The sequence below is a fragment of the Peromyscus californicus genome, unplaced genomic scaffold (genome assembly GCF_007827085.1).
Source record: "Peromyscus californicus insignis strain IS unplaced genomic scaffold, ASM782708v3 Scaffold_11__1_contigs__length_118956290, whole genome shotgun sequence".
Classification (NCBI taxonomy): domain Eukaryota; kingdom Metazoa; phylum Chordata; class Mammalia; order Rodentia; family Cricetidae; genus Peromyscus; species Peromyscus californicus.
Window position 1 is genome coordinate 108,619,053 of NW_026294402.1, and position 20,965 is coordinate 108,640,017.

The 20,965-nt window shown below is 48.6% G+C and overlaps 1 protein-coding gene across 1 annotated transcript in view; it reads right to left on the reverse strand.

Moving 5' to 3' along the window:
- Nucleotides 1-2,882: 2,882 nt before the first annotated feature.
- The window catches only part of Trim71 (tripartite motif containing 71), a 53,942-nt gene continuing 35,859 nt past the window's right edge, over nucleotides 2,883-20,965 (reverse strand). Inside the window, exons 2-4 of the mRNA XM_052723232.1 lie at nucleotides 17,152-17,319; nucleotides 7,472-7,606; nucleotides 2,883-5,086 (exon numbers count right to left, since the gene is read on the reverse strand). Coding sequence (XP_052579192.1) covers nucleotides 3,635-5,086; nucleotides 7,472-7,606; nucleotides 17,152-17,319 — 1,755 coding nt within the window. The 3' untranslated portion in view covers nucleotides 2,883-3,634. The remainder of the gene's footprint in view (nucleotides 5,087-7,471; nucleotides 7,607-17,151; nucleotides 17,320-20,965) is intronic.

Here is a 20,965-nt window from a genome sequence, read left to right on the forward strand (position 1 = left end):
GTGTGGAAAGAGGTGCTGTGTCCTGTGACCCTGGTCCACACGAAGACAGAGAAAGCCCTTGGGTGTCAGGAGGTCCAACCTTACCTAATGTGCACAGGTGACAATGTCACCTTCCTTACAGCCCCAGACCGTTAGAACCTCAGCAGGAGATACTCTAAACAAATAATTTTGGCACCAGTGTGTGTGTGTGTGTGTTTGTGTGTGTGTGTGTGTGTGTACACATACTTCTTAAACAACAGGGAAAGCCAGCCTAAGAACTTTGGCATACCTTTTACTACCTACCAGAACACAGCAACTCTGCAGTCTTCCAAACACGAAGACAACACACCAACGGTACTGTGCTGCTTCAAGCCTAAGACTCCCCAGCTCAAATAACTAAGCTTTGGCGTAACGACGATGATTCAGTGAAGCAGACTGAGCCATCCACCTCAGAGTGCCTTCATCTTGGCAACTTCTTTGGCCCAACACCAAGTCCAGTTCTGTTTAGGGTACCCTTTTATGTTTCCCCAGATAAGTTAGACTTAAAACGGGTATTGATTAAGGAATTTAGTGCACTTGGGGGACAGCCCAGACAAGACAACTGGGCTCCAAGCCAACTTTAGGAGTCACCTGCCAGCCACAGAGAACACAGGTGTGGAGGCGGACAGGGTGGCTTCAGGAACAAACTGAGAGATTAGTGATGACTTTTAGATTATACTTTTGGAATGTTAGGCAGGTGGCAACCAGGTGTTCAATATTCAAGTTTAGATATATTCACTTCCAATAGGGATATCCTGATGCCCACACCCTCCAGCTCCTGCCACCTGACCAGGGCAGATCTACATGTGTCTACATCCACTGCCTGCCTGTCTCTCACTGGTGACAAAGCTTCCTTTCACAGCACTCAGGACCTGATCTCTTCCTGCCGTTCCCATCCATCACCTCGGATTGGGCAGCAGGTGTGCACATGAATGCACATAGCAACGTCACACTAGGGTGCACCAAACATGGCTTACATCATGATATGGAACAGTCCACATTATCACACTTTCCAAAGTGCTTAGCACTGATTCCCCCACAGGCCAGGAGCAATCTCAGGCGGCTGCAAATGGCCACTTGTTTTAAAAACAAAAGTTCTCCAAGTGTGACCACATATGTTCCTTAGAAGCCAGCCATAAACCAATTCTGGACACAGAAAGGTAAAGAGCCACATACCTCTAAGGACACTTTGCTCTAAGCCTTCACTGGCCTATCCAACTTACTCTTTAAGACCTGACCATTTCAGCCACAAAGTGGAAACCTGGGCTGAGCAATCAAATCCTAAGTAAAATATCAAGTATTTTTATCTGTCATAATTCACCAGAAAAATTTCCCACTGAAAAGCCAACATTCTTGTCATAGGTAAGCTGTGAAGAGGAACAGAAAAAAAAAAAAAAAACAACAAAAACTAAAATAGCTTTTCCCTGGCCACAATTAAAATCAGGTTTCTGAGAACTGAAATCATTGTTAAGGATGTAAAGCCAGGTGTGTTGAGCGTTTAAGGGCAGTCTGTTGGAGGGGGGACCTGCCTCCCAGTTACTCTGTCCTATAAAAGTTAGTTTAACACTTAGGGGGCATAATAAGGCTAAGGAATGTGAACGGGGGGAGGATCCACTACTAAATTTCAAAAAAGGAGCTTGTACCGAGTACGATCTCTTTCGCAGTGGTCCTTCCACCACCCCCAGGATCCTGGAAAGGAGGACTTGGCAGCTGGAAGCTACCTTCGGGGGTCCTTGATTGTGTACCATTCTCCTTAACAAAGTGACTCCAGTACCTGCTTCCCCATCTGGGTCACTCAGAAATCCTGAAATTAAAGTCATGTGAATGAACATCATAGTTCACACTGGCAAGTTAAATGGCCCAAAGCAATGTGACTGACCCAACACAGGCTTTCCACCACCACCTTCTTCTTGGGATGACAGGGGGTAAATTGCTCCATTTATTAACTTTGTCTTTTAAAACCAAATCCATTTCTGGGCAGAAACTGATCTTTTGGTCTGTTTCAGGCAGGAGCTTCCTGTCCTCAGTCAGCGATGTGAGAGCCCCTTTCAAATCCAATCTGATTTCAGTAGTGAGGAGTAGACGCTCGACGGGGTCCCCATCCTCAGACAGACGACAACGTCGAGACCCAATGTGTAGTTTATCAGTCCTTTAGTGGCATGGGAGCCACATACCCCCACAATCCTATTCTTTGGTACAGGTTTAAAAAAGGATATATATTGTGTCCTGCACTTCGGGTCAGGGGGGATTTGGTCTACAAATACTTTACATTCAAAGGCCTTTGGGGGAGGGAGTGGGGTTCAGTTAACCTTGAGGTCTGACTCCACTCAGGGACAAGGATCCTGAGAAAGAGACCTGAGCCAAGGGGGTGGGGATGGGATACTCCTACTTGTCATTCAAACATACTTCTATATTCCCTGAACTTCCAAAGCAGGAAAAAAAAAATTGTGCTTTTTCAAATAAAAGTTTATCCCTTTGCCTACTATACACTCTTGCAGACGTTCACTCTTGGGACGGGATCCCACCTTCTGAACAGTCCCTGATGTGGGGTGCCTCACTTGTCCAACACCCCCCACTTCTGTGGCACCCTGGTAAACATCACATCCAAAAAGCCCCTCTCTGAGAACAAGGTTAACTTATTTGCTTATACCTAAGTCTTTAGAAACAACAAAAACGGAAACTTAACTTGAGAACACTTTCAACTGAGAGTCCTGAGCTAAATCTATTTCTTAGAGAGCAAACTGGGAAGAAAAGGTTCCCTGGGACGCCGTGTGTCAAGTCCAGCTTTTCCCCCAGGCGAAGATGGCTTTGAAAACACACACACACACACACACACACACACACACACACACACACACACACACACACACACACACACACACACACACACACACCCTTCCTAAGCAGAAACAAAGACCAGACACCTAAAATATGAATGGTCTGCTTTTCTTGGCTAGCAAGCCACAGGCATCCTAGGGATGAAGATGTTAGACACTGAGGTAACCCAAGAACAGAGGAAAGCTCTGTTGCAGCACTTAAAAAGAAAAAAATTTTTCCCCAAAAGATCAAACCCAACAACCTAACCCCCCCCACACAGTATTGAAGAACACAAATACACTAGAATTATGAATTTTAAATCCTATCTTTCCAACATCTTATACTTTTCTTTTTTACTTAGTAGTTATTTTTGGGTTTCCTTGGCTCAATCCACAAAATGCACCCCACCATAATGCTTCCAGTGCCCTCGAGGGCGCAGGAGCGCTGGCCCGTGCATTCCATACCCTCAAGAGAAAAGGGAACGTGAGCTCCGTGGAGGGGCAAAGAGGGCTGCTGGAGAAGGTATGAAAGACTTGAGGTAGATAGAAATTATCACTTCACAGGCCCAATCCCTGCACCAAGAGAATTACATTCATCTGTAAAGAAAAAAAAAAAAAAAAGCTGAGGTAGGACTTATGCAATGTTGTACTTTTGTTCTCTTTTAAAAAATAAAAAAGGGGAGAAAAAGAAAAAGAAATATCCCTGAGATGATTTCTTCTTTGAAATTCAGAAAACGAGAGACGCACACATGCACACCCTAAACACAGAAACCCAGAAGATTCTGGATGAGAATTCTGGATTAGAAGATGAGGATTCGATTGTTGCCAAAGTCCACCACGACGATCAATCCATCTGGGGTGACCGCAATACCTGAGGGGCGGTCCATCTGCCCAAAGCCGCTGCCTTGAGCACCAAACTTGCACAGGAAGCTGCCGTTGGCCTCAAACATCTGCACCCGGTGATTTCTGGAATCGGCCACAATGATTCGCCCTTCTTGGTCCACGGCTACACCCTGTGGTCGGAGAAACTGTCCATTGTTGCTGCCCTCTGAGCCCAAGAAGCGTGCTGACTGACAATCAGGGTGAATGACCAGAAGCCGGTGGTTGTTGAAATCGGTGACTACCAGGTGACCCTCGTGGTTAAAAGCCACACCCCGTGGAGAGTCAAAATGCTTCCAGAGAGACCCCTCGAAGCCATACTTATTCAGGAAGACCCCATCAGGCCCAAACAGCTGTATGCGGTGGTTTCGGGTGTCTGAAACCAGGATCTTGCCCTCAGAATTCACTGCTACATCCCAAGGGTAGTTAAACTGCCCATTCTTGGTTCCTTTCTCACCAAACTTGAGGAGGAACTGGCCCTCAAAGGTGAAGATCTGAATGCGATGATTGTCTTTGTCGGCCACTACGATCCTGCGGGAGGCATCGCAGGCCACCCCAGCTGGTCGGTCAAACTGCCCAGGCCGGGAACCTAGGGTACCAAATTTGTGGTGGAAGGAGCCGCAGGGCTTGAACACCTGGATGCGGTTATTGCTGCGGTCGGCCACAATGATGTAGCCCTCCTTATCCACACTCACGCCCCAGGGCCTGCAGAGCTTGCCTTCACTGTCCCCTTCGCTGCCGAAGCTCAGCCCGGGGAGCCCGATGCCTACGTAGCTGCGGCCCGATTTGACCACTACCTTGAAGGGGCTGTTCTCGATATGCTGGTTGCACAGGGTCACCGACACCAGGTGCTCACCCTCAAGCTGGGGCCTGTAGCTCACCACGTAAGTCCCATTCTGCTGATCACTCACTTCTGCACCAAACAGGTTGCCATCGGGGCCCAGGACCACAGCGGACATCAGGTCGCCTCCGGAGAGGCGAGGCTCACCATCATGATCATAGCCCATCACGGTGAAGGAGGCTACTTTGCCCTGAAGGGCTCGCTTAATGCCATCTCCTGTGGCCTTTGTGAGCGGGGCAAACGCTCCGCTGCTGACAAAGCCAAAGGACTTGAGGGCCAGGTACAAGGCCTGGTCAGGGGGTGTGAACATAACTCGGTCATCTTCCTGCGGCTGCAGGAGGCTCCGGATGGCCTTGAGCTCTTGCACTTGGGCCAGCATCCGGTCTCGGGCCAGCAGGATGTCCAGGGCCCGGCCCTCTTCCAGGACCTGCTGGACGGCACTGACGGTGCTATCTAGCTTGTTGAGGTTTTGACGAAGCTTCTCCACCTGCAGGTACAGAGATTTAGCCTTCACCTGCCGTATCTTCTCCACCTGGAGACAGGAGAAGAAACAGGACAGACTTAGAACCAAGCACAGACAGAGTGTGGGCACAAAAGGCTAAAAACTACTGGAAACAGATTTTATCTGACCAACGAAACAGAACTATGTCCTCCTTTCTCTTTCCTTTTGCACGCAATTCTCAACGGTTCCTAGTTCTAAGCAAGTTGCCCCTCCCCCACCACCGGAAGTAACTCATTCCACAGGTCTGCCTGGCCACCGAGACTTTCCAGTGCTCTCCGGGCTGAAAGCTATGAAAGGCCAATGCCAACTTTTCTGAGGTCTAGATTTAAAAATAAATAAATGCTGTTGTTTTAATGAGGTGTGTCTGTGCGTGTGAGGGCAGGTGCCCAGAGGCCAGAGGTCCCAGAGGCCAGAGGTGCTGCATTCCCTGGCGTCGGTGGTGGTGGATTCACTCTGTAAACCAGGATGGACCTGAACTCCTAGAAATCTGACTGCTTGGTGTTCCTCCAGTGCAGGTACTGAAAGGCATGTGCTGCTATCACACATGGCTTGACTGCTCTTAACTGTCAATCTGATAAAACTAGGGTCACTTGAGACGTGTCTCCATGGGATTGCCTAGGTCACTGTAGCCTAGCTTTATGGTGAGGGATCTTTCTGAATTGGATAAAGAGAAGGAAGACCCACGCTAAAAGCTAGCTGAGCACTACCACACACATGCATCTCTCTGCTCTGGAATGTGTGTGTCATGTGAGCGGACGCTTCAAGTCATGCTGCTTTTACTTCCCCACGATAACAGACTATATAACATAGAATAAACTCTTTTGTCGGGGTATTTTATTGCACCAACAGAAATGAAATGCAAATAAGAAAAAACAAGCAAATGAAAAAGATGGATGAGATGGAGGTGTTTATCAAACAGCAAGTTTATTTAGGAACAGGGATTCTGCCGGGCAGTGGTGGCGCACACCTTTAATCACAGCACTCAGGAGGCAGAGCCTGTGAGTTCAAGGCCAGCCTGGTCTACAGAGCAAGATCCAGGACAGGCACCAAAACTACACAGAGAAACCAACTGTGTCTTAAAAAACAAAAACAAACAAAAAGGAAAAGAACAGGGATTCCAGGCAAGTAGAAATTGTCTAATAGTACACAGGAGGAGATGGCATCTTCCAGTGCCGCTGAAAAACGAACCCCTGTAGGGCTGGGCATGGAGACACCCACCTTCAGTCCCAGCACTCGGGAGGCAGAAGAAGGTGCATCTGAGTCTCCAGTGAGTTCCAGGACAATAAGGGGGCGATAGAGAGACTCCCAACTCCAAAGAGAAGAACTACAGAGAGCTGGTAAGGAAGGCAAACCACCAAACGCGGCCCCCAGAAAGGGGAGGCCGGCTAAAGCAGCTCCGACGCTCTGACAGAACATTTCAGGGTGTGACAGCAAGGTGACAGCTGCAGAGATGTCGCACTGTTAGGACCACGTACTCTTGTGGTACACCAGTTCAGGCCACATGGCATCCCTATCGAGAGGCCTCCAACTACCTGTGACCCCAGCTCCAGAAGATTCCTCCTCCTCCTCCTCCTCTGGCCTCTGCGCACCTGCACGCATGTGCAAAGCCACACTCAACATCCATACATAAACCCAAGGTTAAACAAGTAAGGGCTGGAGGGCTGGCTCAGCAGTCAGGAGTGCAACGTGGAATGCTTTGCCAAGGACCAGAGTTCGGTTCCCAGCACCCAGCTCAGATTGCTCACCAGAAACTCCATCTCTAGGGGGATCCTGTGTCTCCACAGGCACCCACACTCACATACATACCTAACACAATTTTTAAAATGAAAAGTGTTAATTTTAAGGATTTTTTTTTTGGGGGGGGAGACTTAGATGTTATCCCTACCATAGTAATGGGGCAAACAAGACATCCAACAGAGGAGTCTCTTAGAAGTCAGTTTTGCAGCCCTGTGTTCAGGACAACCAAAGAATCGGGGTTGAATACCAGCCCACAGGTAGCTACAGGTGGCCTCAGCTGACCTTCCCTCTCCAGTGGGGGACACACAATCCAACAGCTAAGGTGCTGATGAAGGTGAGCCGATGGGAATCTTCCCAGCCCACCAGTGTGCTCAAAGCTCTTCCCTCCTTCAACAGGAAACATTCCTCCATTCCTCCCCAAGTGGAGGCTTTCCACCCGGGGCCAGACGTACAGCCAACCAAGACACCAAAAATAAGGACCGTTTCCTATCCGCCCCCTGGAAACAAGCAGAGTTTTGACCGTCTCCCTCTTGTCTGCCTCCTCACCAGGGTAAGCAACAGAAAACCTGAGCCCCATCCTGCCTACCGGGCACTTCTGAAAGATCTGAAATGAGGTGAATGTTCTGCACAGGCCGGCTTGGGGGAGCGGGCTAGGGGGAGACATGCACCCCACATTACCTTCCACAACAGCTCGCACTCACGCTCCTCCAGGGCTTTCTTATGGCGGGCTGTCACAGCCTTGACCTCCGACTGGACCACCTTCGCCTTCATCTCCACCTGTTCTGCCACCGTCTGGGCCTGCTCGATGCTCAGCTGGAAAAGCAAACAGAACCTTTAGGTGCTAGAAGGGACCTCACTCCTCACCCGGGACAGAAGCCCGCAGGGCTTATGCTTGGGTGATGTTGCTGGCACCTGCTGGGTCTCTGTCTCAGAAGTGGCACCTGACAGCAACCACTGTAGCTGGGTTTTGTGTTGAATACTGGGAATGAGCGTCGGATGGAACAGCTCTGGGCTCGCTACAGACTTCAGATCTCTTGGACTTCCTCCCTGAACCTGAAGGAAATCTTGCGTGTCAGGGAGGTCCCTCATGTGTGGGGGTGGGGGGTGGGGGTGGCAGGTTAGTGGTTTCTCCACATTTGTATCTCCCCTAACGCAACAGGAACCAAAACAATGTGCACTCTGGGAGGATCATCTGATCTAACCTAAAAAATCATAAATCACGTCCTGCAGTCAGGGGCCCTTCATCTTACATGACCAGCCCCAGTATATCAGCTGGCTAAATCGGACATATTGTTCATAAAAAATTAATCCAGGAGGCCTGGTGTGTTCGTTAATATTACATGAAGTGTCTCAAAAAAGCCGCAAGGATTGAGACACTAAGTAAGAAACTGAATCAGGGTTTTGACCTGACTGTCAGAGGAGCCATTTTAGAGCAGATGATCAACCAGGTGGGTAGAGAGAGCATAAGGTGTACAGCCAAACTGACGGGGAGGCGGCGGACGGACACCTGCTTGGGCAGAGGGGTCTCAGAGTAAGAGGTGGGAGGTGCTGCAACTGGTAGGTGTTCTTCAGCACCTCAGGCCGGTGAGGTGGATTATTAAGGTAACCCAGGTTCAAATCCCAGCTCCTATTAATTCTAAGCAGCCATTTACCAAAATCCTCTCCAACCCTGGTCGATGGCTAACATGAGAGAAACCCAAGACACAACATGCTGAGAACCAAGGCCCGCCAGAGTCTAACGCCGCTGTTACTCAGGGTTCAGCTCTGGGCTGATAAATGAGGTATGTAAGAAACTGCAGTGTGGACCACGTTCTTCGTTGTCAATGACACTCATTTACCTATTTCCTTACAGATGTGGTGTATGCACAGGCACGCACCACGGCGCCCACGTGGAGGTCTGAGGACAACCTGCCCAGGTCAGCCTCTCCCTCCGCCACGGTGGGTCCCGGTGATGGAACTCATGTCACTGGGCTTGGCAAAAAGCCCTTCCCCCCCGAGCCACCTCACCTGCCTCCAACTCACACGTCTTCTTATTTTGTGTCTACCAATTGTGGCAAGATCCCCAGAACAGAAACTACCACTAGTGACATTTTGTGCCCTCACCCCCGACTCCCTCCGGTCACTGCAACCTAGAATTCTCATCCTCTGAAACAAAGCTCTGCATGTAGTAGGCAGCACCCTGCAACCCCCTTTCCCATGGAAACTACTCAGTGCTGTCGCTACAGATCTACCCATGCTCTCTGCTTCATCTATGTGGACAATATCCAGCCTGCCTTATTTTGACAAACACGCTTGTCATGTATGATGACTGGGACTCCTACATGCTACCCCTGGCCTGGCTCCAGAGCATATCACCTAGCCCTAACCCATTTTCTGTTTAACCCACACCTTTTGTTCCTCTTGTTGCCTATGTGAATCCTGTCTCAAGAGTCTCCCAAGGATATAAAGGCCCCTACAAAACTTGGCTCAGGAAACCCGGAAAACCGTGGTATCTGATGATGAGGGATTTGCACTTGGCATTGTATTTTGGGGAGCTTCTTTCAGTTTGTTTTGAGCATATGGAAATCAACTGGCCAAACTGTAAATACAAAGAAAAATAAAAATGCCCTGGGTGAAGGGAAAGTGTTTCAGTCCTGAGAGACCGAATCCCCCTGCAGCCTTGAAAGGCTAGATTTAATTATGTATACAGTATTCTGCCCGCATGTATGCATGCAGGCCAGAAGAGGGCATCAGATCTCATTGTAGATGGTTGTGAGCCAGCATGTGGTTGCTGGGAATTGAGCTCAGGACCTCCAGAAGAGCGGCCAGTGCTCTTAACCTCTGAGCCATTTCTCCAGGTTCATTTTTTTGTTTGTTTGTTTTGTTTTGTTTTTCAAGACAGGGTTTCTCTGTGTAGTTTTGGTGCCTGTCCTGGATCTAGCTCTGTAGCCCAGGCTGGTCTTGAACTCACAGAGATCCGCCTGGCTCTGCCTCCTGAGTGCTGGGATTACAGGCGTGCGGCGCCACCGCCGCCGCCGCCACCACCCAGCCAGATTCATTCTTAAGGTTCCAGATTCTCCCTAGATTCATTCTTAAGGTGCCTCTGAGTCTTCTTTCCATGGGTCCGTGTGAACCCACACACTCATGCCTTGACACTTCATGACACACCTCCAATACTCACTGGCTTTTAAATGGCTGCCTGTCAGCCCCAAACTCTGTGAGGTGCTACGTCACAGCTGGCTGAGAGGATTGGGTGCTTACAGAGCGTCCAGAGTGCCAAGCAGTCTCTCTTTAACTAACTCTGTCGACCAGGCTGGCCTTGAACTCGGAGATCTACCTGCCTCTGCCTCCGCAGTGCTGGGATCAAAGGTGTGCGCCACCACTGCAAGCCTTGGTTTTTTTTTAAACAAAAGGTTTTATTTTTAAGATTCATTTCATGTAGGAGTGTTTTGCCTGCACGTATGTATATGAATCATGTGTGTGCCTAATGCTGGCAAGTCAAAAGAGGGCACTGGATCCCCAGACCTGGACTTTTAGATGCCTGTGAAACACCACATGGCTTCTAGGACTTGAACCCAGATCCTCCTCAAGAACAACAAGAACTCTTAACCACCAAGCCATCTGTCTAGCCATTCCATCTTTTAAAGGAATTTGTTCTTATTATTTTTAACTGTATATGTTTGTGCACATGCATATGTACAAGCATATTGAGTGCAAGTGCCTTCCGAATTATCCTGACTAACTGACCTCTATGGAATCTGTATTTCTAAAGAAGTTACCTTCCAAGGGGTCCCCTTTTCCAAGATGTGTGATTTGAAGCTGGGAGGCCCAAGCCATACACAGCGGTACAAACCTTCAATCCCTAAGCTAAGAAGGTGGAGGTGGAGGCAGGTGGATCTGAGTCCAAGGGCAGCCTGAGTTACATACAGATCCCCTTTTCAGATGGGTCACTAACACCTACAGAGCCAACAAGCTGATCCAGCTATAGTTTTTTCCATTTCTTTTTCAGGACAGGACAGTGTCTCTGTGTTGCCCTGACTGTCCTGGAACAAGAATGAGAAGAACAAGAAGGAACAGGAGGAGCAGAAGAATACAAGCAAGGAAGACAACCTACTCTCCAAATGAGGGTCTCCAAATGCGCAAATGAGGGGTCAACAAGTTAGCTTGGGTGCTTGCTGTAAGCTGACAACATGCTCTTGAACCCTGGGACCCAAGTGGTGACAGAAGACTCCCATAAAGTTCTCTGACCTTTACATGAACTTCCATGTTCAGGCATTCCCCGTATACAGTTATCTAATAAAATGTACCAAAACTATACAGATTTTAAACTCCTGCCACGAGCTTACTTTACGTTAACGGGATACCATCCATATACCAATCATCATCCTCTTTAAAGTGATTTTCAAACATGCAACAACTGTGTCTCGGGGAAAGGAGAAGAGGGCTTGTTTCAGCTTACAGCTGTCATCCACCAGAAAATACACCACAGGCTGGCCAGGTTGGCCAGGCTGACGGGCATTTTCTCAGTTAAGTTTACCTCTTCTTAAATGACTAGTTTGTGTTAAATTGACATGAAGCTAGTCAACACACTACGCAAATGTCACCTTAAGGGACAAACTGACTCTCCTGCCAAGCAAGGGCCAGTGGAATATGCGGGAGCAATGACCACTTCTTTCATATGGGGTGGACAAGCATGCCCTCTCTTGACGAATTGTATTCATTTGTGTGTCCTGCCAAGTCCCCAGAGACCTGTGTTTATGGATCACCGAGTTGTAGCGGAAGATCTGTATCTTTCACAGGTAGAAAGCTTTGATGGCACCCACACAATCGAAAAACATTCAAGTCAGGGTCACAGCATTCCTAAGGGTGATAAAAAGGATTTTGTGGAGAGGTGGAAGGGGTCCGTCCTGAACACACTCCAGCAGGCTCGGACTGGATCTGCAGGGCGCTGGAATGTGGCCAGAAAAATAACAGGGAGACAAGGGACTCGGTGGCGGCCTCTGCAGCTAGATCTCCGCTCCAAAGCACGTGCTCTGTGGCTTTATTTTAACTGTGTCTGAGTTTGTCTGCATGTATGTCTGTGCACCATGTGTTTGCAGTGGCCGGAGGCCAGAAGAGGGCCTGGAGCTGGAGTTACAGACAGTTCTAACTGGGGTGAGAGGAAGGAACTGGTCTTCTGAAAAAGCAGCCCTGTTCCAACTGTTAGATGGCGACAGAGCTAACCTCACGGCAGAAAAGATACGGGGCCATGACAGGTCAACTGTGCATACCAGCTAACTCCCGTGTGCCAGCCGCTTCATGTGGGGTAGGTTGGGATCAAACCTGTTTCCAAGGTACAGCCAGGAACTAGTGACACTGGCCAAGGAGAGCGAGAACTGGAAACAGGACACAGAACACTCTTCAAACATCTCACCACATTAAACATCAGCGACAATCATATATGACTCCAGTTCCAGGGTTCAGGGCCGCCTTCGGCTTCTATGGACACCAGACACCCACGACATATGTTAGTTTTGCAGGCAAAACAGCCATATGCATAATAATGATTTTTCAAAATTTTAAACTTTTAAAGACGGCTTTAAAAATATTTTTATTTATAATTCGTTTTTATTTTATGTGCACTGGTGTTCTGCCTACTACATGTATGTTTGTGTGAAGATGTGAAATCCCCTGGGACTGGAGTTACAGTTTGTAAAGATGCCTTGTGGGTGCTGGGAATTGAACCCAGGTCTGGGGAGAGCAACCAGTGCTCTTAACTGATTGCTGAGCCATCTCTCCAGCCCCCGTCTGGAGACAGAAAACTATGTTCAATGGGCAAAGGTGCAAGCCAACAAGCCTCACGACCTGTGTTCAATGCCTGGGACCCACATGGTTTAACGAGAGAACTGACCCTTACAACTTGCACACACACACACACACACACACACACACACACACACACACACACACACACACACACACATATTCAACCACATGTGACTAAAATATTACACTTCCAGGAAAGAGACCCCCCAAAAAAAAAAAAGAGGCAATGAAATGCTGTAAAAGCTTTGAATGCATCAATGCACTGGTAAGCCCCCTCCAAATGGTGGGTGTGGGGGTGTGGGTGTGGGGGTGTGTGTGTTGTCTTTACAGGGACATCTAATATTTAAGGACTTATTGTGCATCTCTCAAGGCGGCTGCCAGCTTGGTGTAACTCAGGGACTCTGCCTGGCAGTCAGTGGACAAAGATGTAATTTAATCAGATAAAAACCAGATGCTTGTGGAGAAAGATTTAAGCACCTCAACAATACCTGAAAGTGTCAGACAGGGGGCTGGAGAGATGGTTCAGAGGTTAAGAGCACTGACTGCTCTTCCAGAGGTCCTGAGTTCAATTCCCAGCACCCACATGGTGGCTCACAACCATCTGTAATGAGATGGCACCCTCTTCTGTATACATAATAAATAAATAAATCTTAAAAAAAAAAAAAAAAAAGAAAGTGTCAGACAGGAAGGCTGGTGGGAAATGAGGAATTGGGGTACCCTCAAGTCCCTCGGAGAAAAAGGCCAACCAGGCTTCGAATGCCATGTTTTACAACAGAATGGAAACCCAGCTGTGAGTCCAGGCCCTGGCAGCAACTCAATCACAGAAACATGATCCATGATTGTGGCAGAGACTCTAACAGTGACCAAGTGTTGATTATTACCAACAAGTGTTTGATTATTACCTCCAGGGTGGGGGTGGGGGAGGGACGCACCAGGAAGTGTAGAACAGACCAATCTCGGTAAAGGGGATGAAGTTGCTCAGAAAATCTTTTTTTCTAAATAAAGCTAGAGGGCTCAAAAGGTGTAATTCAATAGAAAAATTTAACGTTCCTAGCAAATGGGAGGCCCTGGCTACTCAGCACACCTTTAATCCCAGTACTCCGAAGCAGAGGCAGGAGCACCAGGAGTTTGAGGCCAGACTGGCATCTAGAAGCTTGTGTTAGCCAATCACAAACTTTGCTTGCTGAGACCCTAAATTTTAAAAGGGGGGAGGGTTGCTGTAAAGATGAAGATCAGTGGTGGTAAGTGGGTATCGAAGCCTCCGCCCAAGCACTACACCCGACTATAAAACTCAGCAACACTCAAACAGCAGTGTAAACTTCTTTCGTGAGGATGAACGCAATTTTTCTATATTTAGATTAAGACACTTAAAAAAAAGATATGAATTAATAAAGGGACCAATTCTATATACTATTTTAAGATGAATGCCTTCCCTTTCTCTCATATTAGGAACAGTAGGTTATCTCTGGGTAAATCTTTTTAAAAACTTATTTATGTGTATCTGGCGTGTGTGTGTGCTGCATGTGTATGCAGATGTCTGTGAAGGACAGTTACAAGAGCTGTCCGATGTGGTGTTGGAATCTGAAGTTCCTGATAAGCATTAGTATCCTTAACCATTGAGCTGTTTTATTTATGTGTAGCACATGCTTGTAGTGCCTACAGAGACCAGAAGATGGAGCTGGATCCCATGGAACTGCGTAGGTGGTGGGAACCAAGTCCTCTGGAAGCAGCAAGAACCCTCAAGCATTCAACACTTCAACATCTGGTTGGCGTCCTGTGAGTGGACTCTTCACTACTGCATCAGAGCCTGACCTGCAGGATACACACACTCAGTGTGCAAATATAAATAAACGTTTCTCACTGAAAAAACAAAAGACATGGCACACCGATACTCCTGGCCCTGAGGACGTACACAAGGAGAATGCTCCATGGCATCCTGGACTGCACACCAAGTAAGACTCTGTCTAAAAACAAAAATCTGTTGTACTATGGCTACTTTCCCCAGTGCCTTCATGATGTATGTAAGCTCATGTGGCTTTAAATTACATGCGCCCTGAGACAGGGACTCTGCCCTGCATCGTCATATTGCCTGCATCTCTCAGTATGACCTCTCCCTGGGCCCAACCCAATGCAGGCACCCACCTGCCACCCTGCTCCTCTACCATGCAACACTGGACACTGACCACCACCACACACTTGGCCCTGTGGTCTATGCTTGAGTTTTGTGCTTAGACAGCTGAGCAAGACACAAAATCTCCTCCATCTCTCTTGGTTTCTCTTCATCTAGAGCTCAATCATCTACAGATGTGAGATTTCTCCGTTATAACCGCTCCCTTTAGGCCCACAACAAATTTTTAAAGCTTAGACTTTTTAGTCAATTGTATGTGTATGACTGTTGTCCTTTATGTGTACCATGTGGGGTGTCGGATACCTGGGACTGGAGTTACAGATGGTTTAACCACTGAGTCCCTCTCTGCAGCCTCGCCATCCAATCTCGACAACTCATTTCTCTCCCCAGAGCGGCTGAGCCCACAAAGGGCAAAGAATATACAGCATTAATTCTATCGTGTCCATTGGCCTGCCTGGGTGTTCTCGGTCTCTATGGGAAGAAAATGGAGGGCCAGATACGGTAGCATCCACCTTTAATCCTAGCACTTGGGCAGAGGCAGGAGAATCTCCTTGAGTTCAAAGCCAGCCTGGTCTAGAAATCAAGTTCCAGAACAGGTCAGTCGACAGGAAGACCCTGTCTTGATTTAAAAACAAAACGCCACGGGCAGAAAGGGGATATTTAAGATTGTACAAAGACCTCAGAAGGCAGGTGATCATGTGGCATGCTCGGTAGAGGAACAAGGTGGCAGGTGGGTGTCTGCATTGGGCTGGACCCAGGAAGAGGTCATACTGTGTGTGCCCCCACCCGAATGCAGCTCTTAGTCCTGGGTCAGGGGCAGCAACCAGGAACACAGTATCAAGGGGACGGAGCAAAATAGTTCTTAGGGAATTCTAATTCTATCAGTACAAAAAAAGACAATTGGCACTTTACCTGTGAAGACACAGACATGGGGCCGCTCTGTGGAGATACAATAACTTAAGAAGCAATGAAGGAGCACTACACACCTTTTGTTGTTTTGTGTCTTGGGATGTGGCCTCATGTAGCCAAGGCTTGCCTGGAATTCTACAGTTTTAGGTTAAGAGACACCAGGCCCCGCAGCTGTACAGGCATTTTTTTAAAAAGATGGAGAGGGGGCTCATTGTGTAAGAGCACTGGCTACTCTTGCAGAGAACCCAGATGTGGTTCTCAGTGCCTGCGTGGCAACTTCCAACCATCTGTAACTCGCAGTTCCAGGGGGAATCTGACGCCCCCTTCTGGCTTCCAAGGGCTCTGCATACACAGAGACGAATACACATGTGTTCGTCTGGAGAGATGGCTCAGCGGTTAAGAGCACTGGCTGTTCTTTCAGGGGTCCTGAGTTCAATTCCCAGCAACCACATGGTGGCTCATAACCATCCTTAATGAGATCTGGTGCCCTCTTCTGGCCTGCAGGCGTACATGCAGACAGAACACTGTTTACATAATCAATAAATAAATCTTAAAAAAAAATCTTTTCAAAAACAAACTGATAAAAAAAAAAAAGTACCAATCCTGGTGGCAGGACCTGTCTGTCATTCCAGAAATATATTCTGTAACCCGTATTTGAACATCAGGCTTGAGGGGGAAAAAAAAACATAATTAATCAGAAAAGACTCCTCCAACGTCACACAAACCTGACGGTTACTTATTCAGGAAGACCTGCCAACTCAGTCAGGGGTGACAGTGCACATCTGTAACCCAACACTTGAAAGAATGAGGCAAAACAAAACCCTGCCAAACAGTCAACAGAGCGCTCTCAATTCTGGAGTATTCCCCCCCCCCAAAAAAAAATGGCTTCTAAAAAAAATTTAGCCAACTATTTCAAAAAGGTAAAGAACGAGTTTCCTATACAATTTCTGCTGGAAATTTTGCAACCATTTCCTGTCTTTCAAACTTATCTTGTAATTCATGGAAGACATGTCATAATTTCCTAAATGCTTGTCACGTAGAATAATAGGCAGAAAGAATCAACATCAATCAACTACGCATAATACACCACTGCTTAACAATGTAGGAGAACTAAGCCAATTCTCAAAATGTCACACATGTCCCTCCCCAACCATAAAAGGAATGATGGGAATTCAAGGACAAGTGTTTAATCACAAGGGCTAGGGACAGTTCAAAACTCATGTTCAGGTCTCAGCTTTCAGTAAGTAAATCTGTGTATCCAATACTTGTGCCTAAAGAGCGTCGGGCACACAGTCTCTGCAGTCCCAATGAGAACCAATGCTTGCTAAACTTGGAAAAGCTGAAACAAACCTCTACAAAGCTAACCCAAGCCAGTAACTCAGACCACGCGTCTGCCATCTTCTGGACGCTGCTAGAAGCCCTCCAGAGACCTCAGCAGCCTGGGTGTCACACCAGCCCCTCTGCTCTCTAGTCCATGACCTAAGCAGTGCAATCTGCCCTCCAGAAGGGACGAGGAAGGCTTGAGTAGATAACTCACCTGGATGGCTTGGCGGCCTTGCTGGGCATCAGCCAGCAGCTGGATGGTGAGTGCCCGTGAGTCCTGGAGGGCGTCCTGGAGGTAGGCAAAGCTGTGGCCCCCATGACGTCCCAGCGTGCACTCTCTGCAGATGGGAACAGAGCAGGTGTCGCAGTAAAGATGCAGGACCTGGGGACCAGAAACACAGGTGTGAACAGAGGGAGACAGCACAGCCCTAACTCTAGATCCAAACATTGTGTGCCCCCTCCCTTGTCAAGGCAGACAAGACTGCCATAGATGCAGACACCTGATGCCCATTGTCCATTCCCGATGCCCAATGCCCCCAAACCAGGGGGGACCCCACCCAGGTGCCATCAGCTGCAGTGTGATGTAGAATCACAACTGACCGCAAAGTCGGAGGAGACTGTACAGGGCAGCCCTGCTGGCATGGGGGTGGGTTCCCTGCGTCTCAAGAGAATGATCTAGAAATAGAAAGTTCTGGTCTGGGACTGGTGGTCTGAAAGAACGAATGAAGTTTCTGTAGCCACTCCTGTATGTGATGAAAGGTCAAGGGGCAGTACAGATCCCTCTCAGCCCTCAGACAGGGTGGTCAGCACTTGTCTGTCTCCTGGGCACTCCAGCAAGCTACAGGATGAAGCTTTCGGAATTAAGGCCAAAAGCTAACGGGAAGACTGGCCTGCCTCTTGGCTTTCTTCTCTCGGCCAAATTACTCCAAATGGTTGAACCTGGGGGGCAGCCAGCCAGCGAAGAGCTAGCTCCCCTATGAACCCGTGTGCTGGGGAAGAGAAGCACTGGACACCTCTCACCTGCTGGCAGGCAAGAGGCTCTCAGGAGAGAGGGCTCTGCATGGAAACCAGCCTCTCACTCTCCTCTCTCGGTAAATGTCTGCTGGATTGATTTCAAGAGCAGCTGGGGGAGGGGGCAGCTGACACGCGACACAAGGAATCAATGCGTAAGCTGCATTCTTTGCCACACGCAGCAACACACTTAAATCTGCACGTGAAGACAGGAGGTGGTGTGGTGCTCCAGACCACACAGCGGGGACACTCCAAGCCAAGCACCGGGCTGGCTACCCCACCCGTGACAAAACATCGCATCTTGTTCGGATCCTGGAAAGGCCAGGATCTAATTTTTTACCCAGAAGGCAGGGAAAGCTGAGAAACAGCTTTTAAGGCTAGAGGGAACCCCGCCCCTGGGGAAGAGAGGGGCTAGAACATAATTTAGGTGGAGGTCCCGGAGTGGAGCTGAGAAAGAGCCACCGTGAGAGGCTGCTGTCTCCTGTGCCATGTGTCACCCCCACAGGGGCTTGGTAGGGTGAAATGTGCCTGCACCCCAGGATAGAAGAAAGATTTGAATATTCTTCTTAATCTCAGAGGAATGGAGAGATCTTTTGTGGAATCTGTACAAGAAAATATGGTTGTGGCCTGTTAATCAAAACAGTTAAAAAGTAATCAAACTAGGCGGCAATGGTCCCCCTCGTCTGCTAAATCTAAAACTTCCCAGGAGAACTTTAAACGACCAACCAAAGGAAGGTGGGCTGAATAACGCAGAGCATTCCCTCACAAGTTTCCGTGTGGTGCAAAAAGAAGCATTTCTACTGGGTTTGGCAACCCTGCTACACTCCTTCCCCCAGCTCCCTCCTCCATCTGCCACCAGAGGGAATAAAGGGATCACTCCCTCCTAAAGTGAGGTGTGAAAACCTCCCACCAGAGGTCCCTTTTAAATTAAAATAAATGGTCGTCTTCCCTCTTCTCCCTTCTCCGCTAAGCAACTCTGGGGCGGCTATGTGGTGGACTGACCAAAGGACCCTTGCTTTCACCAGATGTGAGTGAAAGCAAATGGCCAGTCTACAGGGCTCTGCCCGACCAGGCTCCTGAGGCTGGACCACCTGCCCAGCGGCTTCCTCTGACGGGCCGAGCTTCCGTCTAATCTGGGAAACAAATGGGGTCTGACTAGGTCCCTCGGGAGAGAGACCCTTTCCAACCTTCAAAATCCCAGGAACCAGCCTGTCTGGGGCTGGACAACAGGAAGCAAAGGGTTTTCAAGTAATTCTGGACTGAGATAAGAAACTGGGTTCCCGCTGCAATTGTCCAAGTGTTAGGAAACTCCCAGGCCTTTGGGCTTGTCAACCCTACAGCGGAGCTTACAAGAGGCCAGGCACGGGAGATCCCCTGAGGCCTTACAGTAAGGGAAGAGAAATCCTGGTCAGAACAGGCAGTGGTGTCAGGAGAATAGATGTGAAGAGCCCAAAGGCTTCCCTTCCAATGAGTCCAGGAGTCCCACATGAAACACGGCCCGGAATCCTGTCACAAGTGGATGGGAGCAAGTCCAAGGAAGCGGCATGCAGACAAACCAGTGAGGAGAGGCAGCAGCGGCACCCAAATGTCGGCTAAGAGAACCTACACATCCAGAACAGCCCCAGCACGCTTAGAACTAATAAAACTACAATTTTAAAGACGATGCATTGTTGTGAAACCATAAAACAAAATCAGTATTTAAGTCTTCAAGTTATGAGTTGGGGTTAAAACTTGATAGCATTCCAGGCTTGCTCACCATTTCTAAGACAGGGGAAGCCGAATTTTACAACTACAGACACACAATCAATAAGCAAGGAAGAACACCGGGAACCTCTCTCTCTTTGCAACAGTTGGACGATTAAAGGAGCAGACCTGGGGCTGGGGAGATGACGTGGTGGGTCAAAGTGCCTGCTGCCCGACAAGCTGAGTCTGTTCCCAGGACCCACGCATGGTGGAGAGATCAGACCCTACCAAGTTAATCCTGCTCTACATACAGTCTGCCTCTAAAATAAATAATGTAATTTAAAAATCTATGGGGGGATATCCTTGGAGCCAATGTTTAAGAAAAAAAGCAAGGACTAGACTAGGCTGGGTAAGAGCCCATGGCCCCAAAAGTGGCAGCCACTACTAGGGAGCAGGAAGGGAAGGGGTGGAGTCCGCTGGTGGCAGGAATTCCAGGGCCTACGTGCCGCCTGTTTGGGGCTCCCCTGGCAGATGCATGGACACGCCCCCTCAGGCCTGGCGACAATCTGGCTGCTCTAGCTAAATGGAGCTGGCCTGACCTCTGACCCTCCAAGTGACCACCCCCTTCCCTGCCCCCAGCTTCTAGAACGTCCCACCCCTCCCAGCCTTCCTCTCCCAAAATTTCTAAAATACCAAGCAGAGACAAAGACCTAGGAATGCAGGCCCAGCAGGAAAGGAACAGGGGGATGGGGGAGGCCAAAGAAAAAATAAATAAATAACAACACAAGGTAGGGAGGCTGGCCAGGGCACGCACTGAAAGAAAACGCTCTTTTGAACAGGATACTGTGTGCGTAGCTCTTTTTTTTGTTTGTTTGTTTGCGGCCCTCCATCCAGCACCAGCTGGGACACACACATCCGGGGACACGTTGGGAAAACCTGGGCAATGGTTCTAACCACAGTGACCCATATCAGTGAGAAAGGGGAAGGGCAGTCGCGATCACCACGTGGTTTCCAAGTGTGTCAAAATGCCTTAGCTAAAGTACAATACCAACCACTGTTTATCGTTTTATTTACTTAAAAATTAAGTACAGTATTCCTTAAAATGACCTCACAGAGAAAAGCCAGAAGCCCAATCCTTGGCCGCACATGGACAACAGGGACTCACTTTAAAAATGCTCAGCCGAGCTCGGGAGCCATGAAAAACATCTGAGGACCATCAAAACCACGCTTTACGGCCGGGTGGGCTGGGGAGGTGGCTCAGGGTAAAGGTGAAGGAGTTAGAGCTCAGGGACCCACCGACCCTGGCAACTTGTCTTCTGAGGGATGCACACACA